Source organism: Triticum dicoccoides, chromosome 6B (genome assembly GCF_002162155.2).
Source record: "Triticum dicoccoides isolate Atlit2015 ecotype Zavitan chromosome 6B, WEW_v2.0, whole genome shotgun sequence".
NCBI classification, from domain to species: domain Eukaryota; kingdom Viridiplantae; phylum Streptophyta; class Magnoliopsida; order Poales; family Poaceae; genus Triticum; species Triticum dicoccoides.
This window is the reverse complement of record NC_041391.1, coordinates 516986411-517005026: the sequence shown is the minus strand read 5'-3', so window position 1 is coordinate 517005026 and position 18616 is coordinate 516986411. Positions and strand designations below refer to the sequence as shown.

General features: G+C 47.9%; 4 protein-coding genes and 1 pseudogene across 4 annotated transcripts; 3 read left to right on the top strand and 2 right to left on the bottom strand.

The window, feature by feature from the left end:
• The first annotated feature begins 4559 nt into the window (after positions 1-4559).
• On the top strand, positions 4560-6516 carry LOC119321235 (annotated as a pseudogene).
• A 1092-nt stretch (positions 6517-7608) lies between these two features.
• LOC119321234 lies at positions 7609-8958 on the top strand. Its single transcript, XM_037595010.1, has one exon. The coding sequence runs from the start codon at positions 7609-7611 to the stop codon at positions 8956-8958; it is 1350 nt and encodes a 449-aa protein (XP_037450907.1).
• Positions 8959-9953: 995 nt separating this feature from the next.
• Positions 9954-11389, top strand: LOC119326122. The gene has a single exon (XM_037599826.1). The coding sequence runs from the start codon at positions 10026-10028 to the stop codon at positions 11361-11363; it is 1338 nt and encodes a 445-aa protein (XP_037455723.1). The 5' UTR covers positions 9954-10025; the 3' UTR covers positions 11364-11389.
• Positions 11390-11437: 48 nt separating this feature from the next.
• Positions 11438-12546, bottom strand: LOC119326123 (protein SLOW GREEN 1, chloroplastic-like). Its single transcript, XM_037599827.1, has one exon. It carries the CDS (start codon positions 12445-12447, stop codon positions 11752-11754), a length of 696 nt encoding a protein of 231 aa, XP_037455724.1. The 5' UTR covers positions 12448-12546; the 3' UTR covers positions 11438-11751.
• Positions 12547-14145: 1599 nt separating this feature from the next.
• LOC119323961 (tobamovirus multiplication protein 3-like) lies at positions 14146-17355 on the bottom strand. The gene is made up of 8 exons (XM_037597675.1): positions 17007-17355; positions 16358-16448; positions 16217-16269; positions 15965-16129; positions 15197-15315; positions 14784-14901; positions 14619-14696; positions 14146-14504 (listed from the first exon to the last, which is right to left on the bottom strand). Exons 1-8 carry the CDS (start codon positions 17160-17162, stop codon positions 14406-14408), a joined length of 879 nt encoding a protein of 292 aa, XP_037453572.1. The 5' UTR covers positions 17163-17355; the 3' UTR covers positions 14146-14405.
• Positions 17356-18616: the final 1261 nt, after the last annotated feature.

The window sequence follows — 18616 nt, the reverse complement described above, 5'->3', positions numbered from 1 at the left end:
CAGACGGAGGTGGGGTGATGGGAGGGGAGAGAGGAGGGCGGCGAGAGGAAGGGGAGAGGAGGGCGGAGAGGGGAGGGAGTTACCTTGGGGGCGCTGGTGGGCGACGGCGCGCGGTGGAGTGGGCGAGTGAGAGTGTGAGGGGAGAGCGGGGACGCGCGCGGGCCGGGGCGTGTGGATAAGGTACCCGTAGTACTAGCGCTGGTTAGAGGAAAGCGCTATTGTTAAGTTCAATAGCAGTAGCGCTTTTTATGTATGAGCACTACTAGTATACCTAGCCTGCCTGCAACGGTCTGGCAATTATAATAGTAGTGTGTTTTGTATCTACAACGCTACTGCTATGTGCATAGTAGCAACGCTCTTAATGACAAAGCGCTGCTGCTATTTAGCAGCAACGCTTCCTTTCTAAAAGCGCTATTGGTGAGATCATGTGTATAAGCATTTCCATAGTAGTGTAGGTTAGTCCAAAAATGATATAAAGTTGCTATAAAATGAATATAAAACATTCAAGAATGATAATATAACAGCATGGAACAATAAAAAACTATAGATACGTTGCAGACGTATCAAGGGCCACATGGGAGAGGGAAGAGATGCAACTGACACGTGATGGAAGAACTATCGAGAAGTATAAAACACATTCACAACAAGCTCAAGTATTGACACATACACCCGGAGCTAGACAATGCATTGTTGTGCAAAAAATTATTTCTTCCAGCAAGGCGCATAAAGCCATAAACATTAGCTCGAACTCAAATCACGAGCCGCGACGTAGGCGTGTTCAATGGGGTGGCGTGAAGTGAGTAAATGAGTGCACGGTGTTGCTTTATTTTCTCATGCTACAAGAAGTAGTGGAACAACCCACTTTTTTTATTGATGTCACTCTTCCTCGACTAGCAATATAATACTAAACTTATACACTTACCATGCAACTCAAAATGGCCTTTCTGTTTTCATAATTTTTACTTAGCCGAGGCACAAAATTTAGTGGGCTGAGGCCCATAAAATATAATAATTCCCATCAGATCTAATAGGCATATTGGATTGCATTTGTTCCAATTGTATTATTTGATATTACCTGCATGACTAACAACTCAAGCAACTACAATTATTCACAACCAAACGATAGACTAGGCCTTAAATTGCCAGTCTTGTACTAACAAATTTCACTGAATGCCGCTACCAGTGTCATGGCTACCATGCATGTGGAGCATATAAGTCGTACTCTTGTCTTTTCATGAGTTTATTAAAGATTACTCGATTTCATAGACTATGACCAGTAGTGTAGCTCATATAGGCATGCTCTTTAAAGACAACCATGTAGGTCGGCATCTTCGCTTTCATAATTAAACATAACACATATCAACGTGTCTTACAACATTAGCGAGAAAATTGCATCTTCAACGAAGTGAGTTTATTAAATGTTCTCTCCAACTGCAAATATCACATTAGTTGCGTTTCCCTTTCGACAACTGTTGTGAGTCTCAAACACATCTCCGTTGATGCAATGTCTATCACATTCCTTGATAAAACTTCTGTAAAAGGATCTGCCGGACTTTTTAGTAATTGGAATATAATCCAACGCCATTACTCTGGAGAGTTCGACATTATAATATATTCTAATATTATTTTCACATGTCCTGAACTCTCCACATTATCATTTGAATTGTTCACTTTGACAATTATAGTTTGATTATCACAGTTCACAAGGATAGCTGATGTGGGTTTCTCAATCACCGACAAGTCCATAAAGTGTTCACGAAGCCATACTGCTTTAACTATAGTTGTGTCTAATGTTGTGAGTTATGCTCGCATTGTTGACCTCGTTAAGATGGTCTGCTTGCAAGACTTTCATGAACCGACACCATCACACGAATAAACTCCTTGTTGCTGAGATCCAGTCACTCATGGGAGATAAGGAGTTTATTCCATCAAAGCTTCGTAAGGAACAAATACGGACGGCACATAGCCTTGTATTGAGGAGCTTTTGTCTCTTAACTGTAACCCTATACTTCTTGTACATAGCATGTCACATTGTAACATGATAAAATGTCAAGTTTCAACATATCATAACATACTAATAGGATATAGGTGCACGCATGGTTCATTTTACTTTGCATGAAGTGCATGCATAGAATGTATGGAACTCTCTTCAATGGAAGGAGAGAGAGCGAATATGAACTCTCAAAAATACTTTGCACTATTCACGCTTTAAAGAAGTGTTTAAAAAAAGAGCAATGATACACACACGACACTATTTGAACGATTTATGCACGATGACTGAGCTGAGCCTTTCATTACGTCTGATGCATGGATTAGCACCCTTGGATCAGTCGTTGTGCAAGGGTCGGCTAGCAAACTGTCGTCCATAAAGTAGTTTCGCTAAAAAAAATCTTGGTCCTATTCGAATTCACCCTCAATCAGTTGAATGTTAGGATTTGATTCTCCATCTTTTAGTATTTCGTACAATTTCTCAATCTCCCCTCTACTCGTCCTATTCGATGCGGCTGCCGGGAAGCTGAAACGTGCAAACGCGTAATCAACCTGAAGCGCTTGGCTCTTCGCATCCCAACCCGGAATTAATTGGCAGGCAGACGGAATCCCACTGGCCTGCTCCCGTGCGTGCGTGTGCCCTTTTATATATCCATCATCGACACACCTTGCTGCAACCTGAAACCTAGCCCCACGCATTTGCAAAGCCTGCGACCGATCAAAAACTTCTCTCGCCGGAGCCCGGCGGCGCGGGAGTGGCAAGATGAGCTTCTACAGCTACGACAGTGATGATGACGACGACGACCTCGTGCTCGTGCGGCATGGAAGCGAAATAACGGCACGGGCGGCAAATGATAGCAGGTACAGCATGTGGACGCAGACCGAGATGGAGAAGCAGATGTTCTCGTGGTCATTTGAGGATGTGCGCAACAGGAATCTTCTCAAGAAAAAGGTAATTCTTCTCAGTTAGCTTGTTCTACCTGTTTATCTTCGTTTGTTTTCCAGATGGTTGCCTAGGTGTTACATAGGCAAGTTAGCAGATGCCTCTTCTACTTCTGAATAACCAACGCATGTTCGATCGTCAAAAAATAAGCGTGCATCTTTTGTGCACAAAGATTTGTTATAGGCGTTTTAGTGTCAAAGCATGCACTTCATTTCTGTTAGAATTTTCAGTACATTTTTTGTAGGATTTTGTAGGATGCTTTGGTTTTTGTTAGAAAATAAGTATCTGAAATGCGTCGTGCCAAAATACCAGTATACGTCTGAAAAGAAACATAACTGATCAATAATGTTTGATAAAAGATCTATCAATCTGAGCATAGTATGTTCATCAAACTGTAGTTCAAATACACATTCATGGAAAAAATATAAATTTACCCGCCTTGTAGCCCATACGATTCATGGACCATCTAGGTTTTTCTCATGTATCTCCTATATTTTATTCTTCAATTGTTCTCTCGGGTCTATTAAGCTTTTCTTAATAACTGTATATATTTTAGTTTTCTTAATAACTGTAAGGAGTACTACTGTTTTGTTGTGCACAGTTGGCTCAATCCTGCACTCTGTTTTCTGTGCTCTAGTCTTATTCCATTGCATTTACATCAGGTTAAGAAGGTACCAAGAACTTTCACTTCACTAGAGGAGTACATGGGATCGGTTACCGTACCACTGATCGAAGAAACTCGCGCCGATCTCTACTCTGCGCTTGAGTGCATCAAACACGCACCAGCCACCGAAGTGAAACGGATCGACGAGCTTTGTTCAAAGCAGTCCATCTTCAGCATTTTGGTCAAGAAGCCTGAACCTATGAATACAAACCTGGGGGAAGTTTATGCCCTCAAGGATGCAGACATACTTGTGTTCTTGGATCGGAAGCCGAGGCACATCTCGGACCTGGGGCGCAGCAAGGTGCCCTATGTGATTGCCTCGGTGCTGAAAGCAGAGGACGCCAACGGCAATGCGATCGTGAGGCTGTCAGGCGGGAAACGGGACCTTGTGCCGCCCCTCATTGCGGTGTTCCTGATCAACATGACGACGTACAATCGTATATGGAATGCACTGGACATGCATGTTGCTGGCCTTAGGAACACCAGCATCATTGAGAAGATTGTCAATTATACTCCAAGGGTAAGTGCTCTAATTTACCTTTGACATGCTTTAATTTTATCTTGTAGGAACTACACCTTTTGAGTTATGTAATGCGTGTTTTCTTTTTTGATGGTTGGTTGGCCAGGATGACAGTTCAGAACTACCTCTACATTTGCCAGACAGATCACTTGGCCTTGAGAAATTTAGGCTAAACAAGTCACAGCAGATGGCAGTACTTGACTGTGTTTCAGCAATGGAGCAGCAGGGTACATATCCGGTGCGTCTGATATGGGGGCCTCCCGGCACAGGGAAGACGAAGACGATCAGCACGCTCCTGTGGTCCATGATGGTCAAGAACCACAGAACGCTGACCTGCGCTCCGACCAACACTGCGGTGTTGGAGGTCGCTTCTCGGATCCTCGGCCGGCGGTGGAAATGGCTGCTTTCTGAGTGATGTTGTGCTGTTTGGAAACGAGGATCGGATGGACGTCGATCAGGACCTCACCAAGATCTTCCTGGAGAAGCGCGTTCGCCGTCTCCAGAAGTGCTTGATGCCAAGTTCAGGGTGGACTAGTTGTCTGAGCTCCATGGTACGGATTCTCGAGGAACCTTTGGTTCAGTATGCTACGTACGTTGAGCAGACTGAAAGGCTGATAGCGGAACGTGCTAAGAAGGAAAAGGAGGTACTTGCGAAGAAGAAGGCAAAGAACAAAGGGGTGGAGGTTAAGCAGGATGTTGCTAGAAAGGAAGCAGATAAGAAGAGCATAAAGATACAGTCGTTCAAAGAATATTTCGTAAGTAACTACAAACGAATCGAGGATGATCTGCGCACCTGCATCAATACTTTCTGCGACGATCTCCCAAGATCAGCTACATCTAGGCAGAATTTCCGTTGCATGACGGAGGTTCTGCACCTGCTTACAGAGTTTGGGAAGCAAGCGCAGTCCGAACCAGAGAAGCAGCTGCAGACGCTGTTCAGAGACACGTCGGACGGGAAGAACAGCTGCCTGTTTCAGAGTCTGGTGTCATACGCCCAGGACAGCGTGCGCTCAGAGCTTAAGCAGGCGAGAGCCCTGTGCATCGAGAAGCTGAATTACCTGTCCAACAACTTCGACCTGCCAGACATTTTCGACAAGCGGTCCATCGAGGAGTTCTTGCTGCAGAAGAGCAAGAGCGTGCTCTGCACCGCCTCCAGCTCCGCCCGCCTGCACTACCTGCAGAAGGCCGAGCCGTTCGACATCCTCGTCGTCGACGAGGCGGCGCAGCTCAAGGAGTGCGAGTCGATGATACCTCTGCAGATTCCTGGGATCCAGCTCGCCGTTCTCATCGGTGATGAATACCAGCTGCCCGCTCTCGTGAAAAGCCAGGTGATCCGGCATTGTCCTCCTTGGTGGTTTTGCCCGTTGATCGCTTGCTAGGACGATGCTTATAAACCCTTGCGTTGCGTGCAGGTGTGTGGTGAAGCAGACTTCGGGAGGAGCCTGTTCGAGAGGCTGAGTTCGCTGGGGCACCCCAAGCACCTTCTTAACGTGCAGTACAGGATGCACCCGGGGATAAGCAGGTTCCCGGTCTTGAGCTTTTACGGCGGCCAGATCGACGACGGTGAGAACGTCCTGCGCAGGGACTACGAGCGCAACCACCTGACCTGGCCGATGTACGGGTCCTACTCCTTCATCAACATCGAAGGTGGAAAGGAGAGCTCCGGCAAGCACGACAAGAGCCTCATCAACAACATCGAGGTCGCCGCCGTGACCCGGATCGTGCAGAGGCTCTTGAGAGGTATGCGCTCTTGCTAGTTAGCTTCACACTGAATCCATGGATGAATGGGTGATTTGTGCATGCGCGTAGAGTCGGTGGAGATGAGGAGGAAGCTGAGCGTGGGCGTGGTGTCGCCGTACAAGGGCCAGGTCCGCGCCATCCAGGAGAAGCTGGGCAAGACGTACGAGATGCACGGCGGGTTCTCGGTGAAGGTCCGGTCGGTGGACGGGTTCCAGGGGGCGCCGAGGAGGACATCATCATCTTCTCCACCGTGCGGAGCAACAGCACCGGCTCCGTCGGCTTCCTCAACAACGTGAACCGCACCAACGTGGCGCTCACACGGGCCAAGTGAGTCGAGTCGAGCTCCCCGGTTCGCCTGCAGCATTTCCTCCATGAGTAAGTCGCATGTGATTTTGTGTTGTCGTTGTGTTTGCTTGCGCGACCACGCTGGTGAGCAGGAAGACGGTGTGGCAGAAGATAGTGGCGGACGCCAAGGAGAGGGGCTGCTTCTTCAACGCCAACGACGACACGGACCTCTCGGGCGCCATCGTCAAGGCCGTCATCGAGCTCGACGAAGTGGAGAGCGCGCTGAGCATGGAGATGGGTAACCTGCGCATCGGCGGGTCACGGTCTGGGGTACGCAACAACCAAACCCCGTGCAGAAATCCTGGTGCCGATTAGCTGACAGCGTTTTTCACTTCAGGCATTTCTTCTCTCTGTAAATAAACACCATGTCTTCCCTGCAGAAATCCAAGACAAAGTACGTATGAAGTTCTGGTCGTCGGCGAGCAGAAGGAATTACCAGCCATGTGCTCTGCAAGACGGTAGTAGTAACAATTGGATGCAGCGACGACTGCAACCAACCTTTACCTAGTGTATGTCCTGTACTGATGTGTTCAAGGCTCTTAAGATGTCTCGAGTACATGCTTCTTTGTCACAACTGTTTATACACTTCTTAATCCAGCAATTTTTATTAGTATGATTCGGAGTATATGTCTTGAAGGGCGGATGACGAGCATCCAAGCAATATCCAACTATCGCGTCAAAGCCCACTGGTGCATCTTGAGCGCCGGGTTTCAGTGAACGATGCACACTCATGCTAAAAGTCCTAAAGTCTAGCCCAATCACCAGCAGCATTGAAACCGTTGAATCACGAGATTCCAACTTGAGCCCATCAACTTTGCTCACCTGTCAAGCAACACTCCAATTCTAACTTATAAGCATCCAATGAACAATGCACCAAAACTTATGTCAAAAGACCCTCATGCCGGTTCTGAAATGTGAGCTGTGAGGTGAGGCTGTACTCTGAACTTCTTTTAGATCACTAAAGTAGATAGCACAGTTTACACAGGGGGTAGATGACACATTTTATATTAGTTTAGAGCATCTCCGACAGCCGCCCAAAAAGTACTTCACGCGCTAAATTATTCGTTTTTTGGGCGCCGAGGAGCTTCAACAAAGGATGCAAAATTGTGCGCGCGGTGGAAAAATTTTGGGCACGCGCTAAAAAACGCTATTGCACGCACTATATTTGAGGCGCCGGCTCGCGCCCGCAGCAAACTTTGGGCCGCTGCAGGTGGGGCCGCTGGATTGGGTGCCGTGCTAGCGCGCGCCTGTTGGAGATGCTCCGGTCCGTGAAATTTTTGTGCGGCTGTTGAAGATGCTCTTACAAGATGGCACAGTTTCTATAAAGCATCATCCTCGTTACAAACACAAGAAGAGACGTTTTGAGTTTTCAGTTTGTGCTGTTTTAGCTGCTGGATCATGCGCAGCATGGACTACGACATGTCCAGGAAACCTAGAGATCAGCAGCGCAAGAGCTGCAGGTCCAGGGCCCTGGTTCTACTTATCGTCGTCGCCACCAACACAGCCACCTTCCTCCTCTTCTCCGACGCCAGCTCCGCAATCGGCATTCGCTCCGGTGAGCACGGCCGGTGCATCACCTTCTGGAACTCGACTAAGCTGTCGCTCCGTGACATCAACATCACGGAGTATGCGCTGGCCGCTAGCCGCGACGAGCTCCTGCACCTGCACGACCGCCTCGTCACGGCAAGCTCCCTTGTCGTGACGCTCCTGGGCATAAACGACACTTCCAGCAACATGGCAGCCGCCAGGGACGAGCAGAAGCATGCGGCAGCCGACGGACTGTGGCAGCCGGAGCTCACCGGAGAGCTCCAGCTGGCCGTCGGCCCCCACAAACTGCCATTAGGCTTCACGAAGAACCTGGGGTCCGATCAGCTGTTCCCGGCGGTGGGGCAAGGGTGCCGCCTTTTCCCGGACGAGCTGGAGCGCTATATGAACTACAAGCCCGGCGGCGAGTGTCCGTCTGACGAGCAGTTCTCACAGCGGCTCATGCTCAAGGGCTGTGAGCCACTGCCACGGCGTCGGTGCCGGACACGCAGCCCGGCAGGGTACGCCGAGCCCACTCCACTGCCGGCGAGCCTGTGGTCCATGCCGCCAGACACCAGCATCATGTGGGACGCGTACACGTGCAAGAACTACTCCTGCCTTGCTAATCGCAGCAAGAGCAAGGGATTCTACGACTGCAAAGACTGCTTCGACCTGCGCAACGGCCGGGAGAAGGGCCGGTGGATGCGCGACGACGGTGCACTCTCATACTCCATCGATGCCGTGCTTGCGACGAAGCCAAACGGCACAGTGCGCATCGGGCTCGACATTGGCGGCGGGTCAGGCACGTTCGCTGCACGGATGCAGGAGCGTGGGGTGACCGTGGTGACCACGTCCATGAACTTTGATGGCCCATTCAATAGCTTCATAGCTTCGCGGGGTCTTGTCCCCATGCACCTCAGCATCGCGCACCGGCTACCGTTCTTCGACGGCACACTCGACATCGTGCACTCGATGCATGTGCTCAGCCACTGGATCCCTGATGCCATGCTCGAGTTCGCGTTGTTCGACATCTACAGAGTGCTGAGGCCTGGAGGATTGTTCTGGCTCGACCACTTCTTCTGCCTCGGCACGCAAATGAACACGACATATGTGCCCATGTTCAATCAAATTGGTTTCAACAAGGTGCGGTGGAATGCGAGACGGAAGCTGGACCGAGGGATCAAGATGAACGAGTGGTACCTCTCAGCGCTGCTCGAAAAGCCCACTACCTAGTGACCATTTGCTATTTCACTCTCTGACATTATACTCCAGCAATTTCATCATGATGCAGGAGAACAAGTAAATGAAGCAATGTATCCATTCAACGAATTAGTGGTGTACAGCATAAGCATAGACTGTACTTACCAACACTCTCAAAATCGATCACCTTGCCATGATCGTTTCAACTTATTCTCAAACCATGTAAATTGCATAATTCTTAGCCTACATATCAGAACTGCAAAACAGGAATTACCGTTTAGAATTTCTCTCTGTTTATATGATTCTATTGTACCATGAGAGCATCATGGTGTTCCATCCTACTATACTTTTCCTTCAATTCAACAGAAGGGACCAAATGCCTACCTTATTTGGTGATTCCAAATCCACTGCACTCACATTTTCTTCCCCTCCGCCTCTGTTTCCATCTTCTCTGTCACAGACTCTCCCGATCGGCATTGTTGAATTGGCGCTGAATTTGTCGCCGGCGATCGCGAGCATAGGGAATTACCAGTCACGTGCTCTGCAAGACGGTAGTAGTAACAATTGGATGCAGCGACGACTGCAACCAGCCTTTACCTAGTGTCTGTCTTGTGCTGATGTGTTGGAAGACTCTTAAGATTGCCTCAAGAACATGCTTCATTGTCACAACTATTTACACTTCTTAGTGCAGCAATCCACACAAATATCCCAACTGTCTTGAAGGGCGGATGACGAGCATCCACACAAATATCCTAACTGTCGCGTCAAAGCCCACTGGCTCATCTTAAGCGCCGGGTTTCAGTGAACGATGCACGCCAATACTGAAAGTCCATCAGTCTAGCCCAATCACCAGCATTGAGCCGTTGAATCACGAGATTCCAACTTGAGCCCATCTACTTTCCTCACCTGTCAAGCAACACCCCAGTTCTAAACTTGTCAACTATGAGGTGAGGTTGGACTCTGAACTTCTTTAGTAGGAGTGGTAGTAAAAGATAGAAGTAGTGGGATAGCACAGTTTCTATAAAGCATAAGCATCGTCCTCGTTACAAACACAAGAGGCATTTTGAGTTTCCAGTTTGTGCTGCTTTAGTTGTTGCAACATGCGCAGCATGGACTACCACATGTCCAGGAAACCTAGAGATCGGCAGCACAACAGCTGCAGGTCCAGGGTACTGGTTCTACTTATCGTCGTCGTCACGAACATAGCCACTTTCCTCCTCTTCTCCGACGCCAGCTACGAAGTCGGCAATGGCTCCGGCAAGCACGACCGCAGCGTCCCCTTCTGGAACTCCGGTAACATCACGGACTACGCTCTGGCCGCGAGCCACGACGAGCTCGTGCACCTGCACAACCACCTCGCCACGGCAAACTCCCTTGTCGAGACGCTCCTGGGCCTAAAGGCCACTGCCAGCGACATGGCAGCCGCCAGGGATGAGCAGGAGCATGTGGGGGGCGACGGATTTTGGCAATGGGAGCTCACCGGCGAGCTCCAGCTGGCCGTCGGCCCCCACAAACTGCCATTAGGCTTCACGAAGAACCTCGGGTCCGATCAGCTGTACCCGACGGTGGGGCAAGCGTGCCACCGTTTCCCGGACGAGCTGGAGCGCTATATGGACTACAAGCCCGGTGGCGAGTGTCCGTCCGATGAACAGTTTGCGCAGCGGCTCATGCTCAAGGGCTGCGAGCCATTGCCACGACGGAGATGCCGGCCACGCCGCCCGGCAGGGTATGTCGAGCCCACACCACTGCGGGCGAGCCTGTGGGCCACGCCGCCAGACACCAGCATCGTGTGGGACGCGTACGCGTGTAAGAACTACTCCTGCCTTGTTAACCGTCGCAAGACCAAGGGTTCCTACGACTGCAAAGACTGCTTCGACCTGCTCAGCGGCCGGGAGAAGGCCCGGTGGATGCGCGACGACGGTGCACTCTCATACTCCATCGACACCGTGCTTGCGTCAAAGCCAAATGGCACAGTGTGCATCGGGCTCGACATTGGGGGTGGGTCAGGCACGTTCGCTGCGCGGATGCAGGAGCGTGGGGTGACCGTGGTGACCACGTCCATGAACTTCGGTGGCCCATTCAATAGCTTCATAGCTTCGCGGGGTCTTGTCCCCATGCACCTGAGCATCGCGCACCGGCTACCGTTCTTTGACGGCACACTCGATATTGTGCATTCGATGCATGTGCTTAGCCACTGGATCCCCGATGCCATGCTCGAGTTCACCTTGTTCGACATTTACAGAGTGCTGAGGCCTGGAGGATTGTTCTGGCTCGACCACTTCTTCTGCCTCGGCACGCAAATGAACACAACATATGTGCCCATGTTCAATCAAATCGGTTTCAACAAGGTGCGGTGGAATGCCAGACAGAAGCTGGACCAAGGGATCAAGAGGAACGAGTGGTACCTCTCAGCGCTGCTCGAGAAGCCCATGACCTAGGTGACCATTTCCTATAGAATTTTCACTCCCTGACATTATATTCCAGCAATTTCATCATGTTGTAGGAGAACAAATAAATGAAGCAATGTATCCATTCCACAAATTAGTGGTGTACAGCATAAGCATAGACTGTACTTATCATTTATCAACACTCTCAAAATCGATCACCTTGCCATGATCACTTCAACTTATTCTCAAACCATGTAAATTGCATAATCCTTAGCCTACATATCAGAACTGCAAAACAGGAACTGCCGTCTCGGATTTCTCTCTGTTTGTATGATTTCTATTGTACCATTAGAGCATCATGGCGTTCCATCCTATATTTTTCCTTCAATGGAAGGGAGCAAATACCGTACCTTATTTGGTGATTCCAAATCCACTGTACTCACAGTTTCTCCCCTTCCGCCTCTGTTTCCGTCTTCTCTGTCACGGACTCTGCCTCTGCCTCTGCTCCGGCTTCCACCTCCTTGGTCGCCGCGATCGGCATTGTCAAATTGGCGCTGAATTTGTCGCCGGCGATCGCCTGGCAGCGCTCGAGCATCGACTCCGACTCCGCCGCCCTGCCCAGAACAGAGTACAGAACGTACTGGCAGAACAGGGGGCGGTAGTCGCCGGGGTCCTCCCGCGCGAGCTCCTCGAAGGCGGCGATCGCCTCGTCGGCCTTGCCGTCCACGAAGAGCGTCTGCGCCGCGAGGAGTCGGGCATATTGGTCGCCGCCTCCGGCGGCAGAGAGGCGGGCCCGCGCGGCCTCCGCGCCGCCGAAACGGGAGAGGGCGGCGGTCTCGACGATGAGCTTCTCGAAGGGGTGGGAGTCGTCCTGGATGGCGTCCTCGGGTGAGACCGTGACGGTGAGCGCGGGAGGCGGAGGCGGGGACGGTGTGCACGCGATGGCCGGGGAGGTAGCCGCGAGGAGGACCGCGGCGGAGGCGGCGAGGCGGAGGGAGGAGATGATGGGGTGGGGGGGAACCGAATTCGAATTGGTGGTGGCTTTCACAGCCGTGGGTAGATCATACCGGCGCCGGGAGGAGGAGACGAGGGCGAAGGGGCTGCGGATGGAGGCTGCGCCGGCGAGGAAGGCCATGGCGGCGGCTAGGGTTTGCGGCAGGGTTTGCGGCGCGGAGATTACCCAGGTTTGAGTTTGCAAGTCACGACTCACGAACAGAGGTGGAGAGAGCAACGGCGGAGTTTTGTTTGCTGGAGAAAAAGAATTGAAATTTCGGTCGGTACGCTGTTTGGTAGCCTGGCGGTAGGTGGCGTCGGCGCCTCCGACTATTTCTTTACTTCTGTTTTTATTTCCTTTTTCTCTTTCGATGAAAACTGACTAGTACTCCTCTATTGTGTCATGCACACAAATTTGAATTTTTTTAGGGGTACACAAATTTGAAAAACACCTAAAATGGACATAAGATCATTGGACGCGTCTAACCGGCGGCCGGCTGCCCACTAGCCCTTCGTGGTGGCCGGTCAAAAAAAGGTAAGTTTTTGTCTCCTGACTCGTATTAGGAAAAATAAAAAGGTGTGGACATATGTGAAGAGGATAAATAATTGCAAATCATATATGTGAATAAATGTGAACACACTTAATTTATGTTTTCAGTTTTTAAAAAATCATAATTTTTAAACCGCGCATCGAAATTAAGATCCGTTTTCACTGTTGAAATCCTCGCGACATGCTCTTCAAAGTAGATCCCGTATGGGGATGTTTCGACGAACTAGTCTTTTTGTCAACTAAACATCAATGTCTGTGCAACTAAACTACATTGCCGTGCCAACTGAGCATATGTGTGTGCCAATAGTCGTGCCAACTAAACATCAATATGTGTGCAACTAGACTATATTACAAGATATGACAATTCATATGCGACTATGCGGACCAGATTGTGCAAGTCCGTGGCCATGCATGTGCCAACTAGGACTACTATGTATGCAACTACAACTACTGTGGATGCAGCTCCAAAAAATTGGGTTTGAAAAAAATGCATCATGCAGTATTAAAGTTGCACAAAGCAGTACTGAAGTTGCACAATATAGCGCCAAAGTTGGCATAAAAAAAAATTCGTCCAAACATACCCATGCGGGATCTAGTTTTAAAGATCTTGTCGCAAAGAATTCAACAGTGAAGACGGATCTGAATTTCGACGCGCGGTTTGAAAGATATGGCTTTTTAAAAATTTGGAAAACCAAAATAATTATACGTGAAGCTGTTTCTTTCAAATCGGACTAACCAGTATATTAAATACTAATAACGACATGCACTAGTAGATAAAAAAACAACTCATGCATGGCTAGAAAGCCCGGCCGCTCGTTGTCTCTAAATAGTTCGTATGCACTTTTTAGATTTTAGAAAGATCATTTAACTTTTCTGCACAAGATTTAATGTTTTGTCTTTAAAATTTTCAGTTGAGCTTTTCGACTAAATACACTTAAACTTTTCTTTCGAACTGTCCTAAGAGACGATAAAGGCAATTTCATTGCTCGAGGAAATTGAAAATTTGATTGGTGCGTAGAGAAGAATGGAGGGCGTTCTGATGTGGTGGTGGTGACTGTTTTTAACGATTTTTTATTTTATTGCTTATGATTTTCCTCTCGCTACTTTCAAACATTATGTAATAAGGAAGCTAATAAGGTTGCTTTAAGCAAAATTGTACCCCCTCTTCGTGTTTTGATTGGTTTGAGGAGCATTGAAGCGAAGTTGTACCCCCTCATAAACGATGCAAACTGTCATTTCGAACGAATAAAAGCTTTGTGTTTTTCAAAACAAAAATAGCTTCATGAGGAATTTTGCCTGCTCAACAAGTGAAGATGCTTGATTTCTAATCACACCAACAGTAATAAATTAATTACATGAAATTAGCACCGTTAAACTACAAGTTAGCGGCTTCACAAGCTAAGTTCACGCGTAGATTTCAGATTCCTGTATGTACACATTTTGAATGATCAGACCATAGACCAGCCTTTTGTAAGTCTTGGGGTCGCAATCAGCTATGTTTGCGGCAACTTCTCTATATTTCAGCTCAGAAGGGAACACCGCTTTTATCTCTAGCCGCTGCTGAGGGGATGGTAATGTGCGAGCTTTAGCTTCGAAGGGATCCTCCGCAGAATGTACAGAACAAGAGCTGAAGGAACGATTTCGACAAGCTGTAGAAAAAAAGGGGTTAAGAACAGTAGACATCAATGCCAATGATGGTTTCAATTTAGACTAGAAAAAAATAAAATGAGGTGGTGACTATGGGCTGCAAAAGTCAGACATACCAAGTAATATATGAAATTCAGAATTGGATGGTCAAGAACATCCAGATCAGCTTCTTTATCGAAGGCAGCGAAACACATCTGCGAACAAAAGTGCATCAGCAAAAGTGGGAAATGAAATGTATGACTTGCAATCTCGTTCAAGGATTAGAGGACAGACATCCTTACCATCACGCATCTTGCCAAGAAGCAACAGGAACAAATAGCGGCCACTCTGCCAACCTCGCTCAGCTTTTGTTGCCTTCCTTTGGACTCAATAGGAAAACGTTTCAACATGAGGAATAGCCTGCCAAACAGATCAGGAGCACATGAATGTAACGTAATGTTATAGTTGTATAGTATAATTCCATACACCAAACCCTGAACAAATGGAGATAGTCTAAAGTACTAAACCACAAACCATTACTAGATTGTGACTAGCCTAGTAGATTAATTTGACTATACATGTACTCCCTCTGTTCCAAAATAGATGACCCAACTTTGTACTAAAGCTAGTATAAAGTTGGGTCATCTATTTTGGAACGGAGGGAGTACGATCTAAATGCATCATAGTCCAAACTTTCTTAAAGAGGTATTCTTACCTCCCTCCATAAAGCAGAAAACCCAGGGCAGCGGAAAAGGACAGTCCCGCAATGAATAACTTTGAAAGGAGAAGCATAGATGGGTTTGGATTCAACCACAGCAATACCCAAACCAGAACCTGCAAGAGACAGATGTATGTGAGTATTTTGAGACAAGGCAGTCTAACTGTGATTGAGTACACAAATAAACACAGATGAATAGAGCAGTTAGTGAAGTGAGAAGATTCATGTAGAACAAGCGCGTGAGGGGTCAATATTAAATTAACAAAACTCAACCATCAAAAACTACCAATAAATGACTAACTGCAAACAATTTCCTATTACCTTTATGCAATATTTCTGTTATGCTGCTTCAGATATCAACTACTTCCTCTGTACCAAAATGTAAGGCATCCACACATTTCAGGGTTCAACTTTGACCACCAATATGGTTTATGTGCCTCAATGGTATGTTTATCGTGGAACATACATACATAACCATGTATTATGGGTCTAATTGATGATCAAAGTTGAATCTTGAAATTCATGAGCGCCTTACATATTTGGACGGTGAAAGTAGCAAGATAGCAAGTGCATCTCTATTCAGGAAAAAAAAAGTGCATTGCAGTTTCTCATATTGTATAGTTTTCAAATGTCCAAATTTTCATGAAATTAATCAGTCCGAAAAAAGGAAAAATATATGCCTGAAACGCTGTACTATTATCTAGCACAGGCAATGCTAGTAGAACTATACAAAAGTAGTGCAGACTTATAAAGAACCTGCCTTACCTGAACTGCATAAACGACACCGTTAATAGTATGGAAACCTGATCTAAGGCCATCAGTGTCTAGACCACGTGCTTGATAAGATATTTCAGCCCAGAAAAGTGCCAACATTGCGTAGGTGGTGAAGAATGCAAGCCCCGGCAGATCAAGAATAACATGCTGAAAGATCTGAAATAAAATAAACACGAGATAAAACTCTAGTCAATCAATTGAATATTTCATTCGAGTGACAGAAAATAATGAAGGTATCCAAACCTGAGGGTTCACTAGTTGCACTTGACGACGGAAAGCAAAGATGGAACACCTTGCTGCAGATTAGCAACAGAGTAAAATTAGCATTACACGGGATATAAATGAGCATGCAAATTTTACCCCAGTTGAGACTGAACAATATACCTCCATTAACCAAGAAATTAAGGAACTGGAAGACCTTTTGTGTTGTCCATCCATATTCAGGAACTCTGTGCTGTATTCTAGCAACTTGGATCTGCATATACACATACATAGCTCAGTGTTAATATTGCCTTCTCTTCCTCGAGTAAATTTATTCATCAAGCTGTAAACATTGGCATGTGCACGTGACAAGTATAAACCTTACTAGAACCTAAGATGTTTATTTATTTATTTGCAAGGAACCGAGGTATTTACAGTTGACAGTTCATAGAATTATATGTGTAATTCGGATGCTATCAACGCATTCTTATCCACCAAGGTTTTCATGGATTAGAGAGATAAGCATGAAAGCAAACACAGGTCCTTGTCCACCTATCTGTATTCGGAATCACGGTTTTCCCCTTGGTTGATCTATAAAGCTCTGTAAGATGCTATTCGTTCACATTATTGGCTTTCATACAAAACACTAGTATTATGCTCAAGCCACAAAGCAGATAAAAACAGCCTTTATTCTCTAGTGAAATCGCTGGTTGTGACATCACAAATTTATTCATCGGTACCCCTGCAAAATATTCTCTTGCCTTGCCACCAGGGCACCAACCTAGTAGTAGAAGGAGTACAGGTTTGTTCCGTGGACAGATTAGATGCTTACGAAGGATGAGGCGGCGATGAGGCCGTAGAGTGCGGCGAGGGCCCAGAAGATCCCGTCCTGCCACGCCGGCGAGCCGTTCACGTGCTCCCACCACCCCGCGAAGGCCGCCGGCAAGGGCACCGGCGCCGGAGCCGGTGCCAGTGCCGCCGCCGCCATCGACGCCAGGCTGCACGGAGATCCCTGGAAGAGAGACAGACAGACGGCCTTCCTCTCCGGGTATAATCAAAAAAATCGGGTGGCTTGGGGAATCTGGTGGTGCAGCTGGCGGCGACGTGGATTTGTAGGGGTGGCTCGCGTCACCTTCGTAGCTCGGACGGGACGGGGAACACAGGTTGGATCGGAGCCGACGTGTTTGGTAGTTTTGTAGTACAGGTACAGCCGCGCTCTGCTTATATCTGCGCCCGCGTTCTTGGCTAGAATTAGGACTCCGGCTCGGGATCCCATCCGAGTCCGGGGAAACATCAGCTTTTGTGTTCTTGTTGTCCTAAAAGGAAAAAGAAAATCCTTGGGTACGTCGGATCCTGATCAAACGCATACAAGTATTTACAGTGGCACGACATTTTTTTCTGATATTTTTTTACACTATATGACAGTTTTACTTTAGAAGAAATAAACATGGTGAAGTTTGCACAGTGGCATGGCAAATCTATCTGTTTTCACAATGCAATTCTAGAGTTTGATGGCAAAAGCTAAAAATCCGGCGTCGGATTTTTTACATCTAGAAGAAGAAATAAACAGACTGACTCAGTGCGCGAGAGATCCAGAAGCGAAATAAGGAGCGTCTGCAAGAGGCCCCTCTCCCCACCGGTGAGGGAGCGGATCCCTGCCTCCCCGGCTTGCTTCGATGGCGGGAGGAGGTGGCGATCTCGCTCATCTTCTTTAGGTGTGTAGATAGGGTGGGATTAGGCCACGTCGGTGTCGATTTGGAGAAGGGTTTGTCGCCGGAGAAGTAAATATGCCACTTCCTTTCTCCCATGTCGGTGTTGGTTTTCCCGCCATGAGGGCGGCGTTGCTCTCTGTTGATCTGTGTATCAAGCAGTAGTTTGGATCTCATGCCCGTCGGTGGCAGTGAAGTACGGTGGGATAAATTTTGCTCCTCGTGGGTCTTTGAATCGCTCGGGTTCTTTGATCAAACAGGGTGGCAAAGCGGTGTAGACGTCTTGGCCTTGTGAGTTTTGTTCTCCCCTCCCTCCCTATCGTGGTGCCGGCGTATTCCTCATCATCGGCGCGGTGGCAAGGTCCTGGTGTGCAAGTGGGGGAGGATCTATGGATTTGCGTGGTGATTCTTCGGTGATGGCTATTGCTCTGGTGTGCCGGTCCTTGGTGACCAAAGTTGGAGACTTCCCATCTGCCATGGCTGTCTTCAAGAAGGTGTTGGCTCTGGGAGGAGCGGTAGCGGCGGCGGCACGCCCTCAACTCGCTCCGGCGAGCGTAGTCTTCGTGAGGTGGTTTGAGGACCTCGTTGTAAATTTATTTACTTTTGGGGTGCTTTATACTACATCCGAATCATTAATATAATCCTGAGGTCCTTTTTGCAAAAAAGAAGAAGAAGAAATAAACATTTGGATACTTGTTGGCCGGGCGAGTCATGAAAACACCCGTTTTTGTGT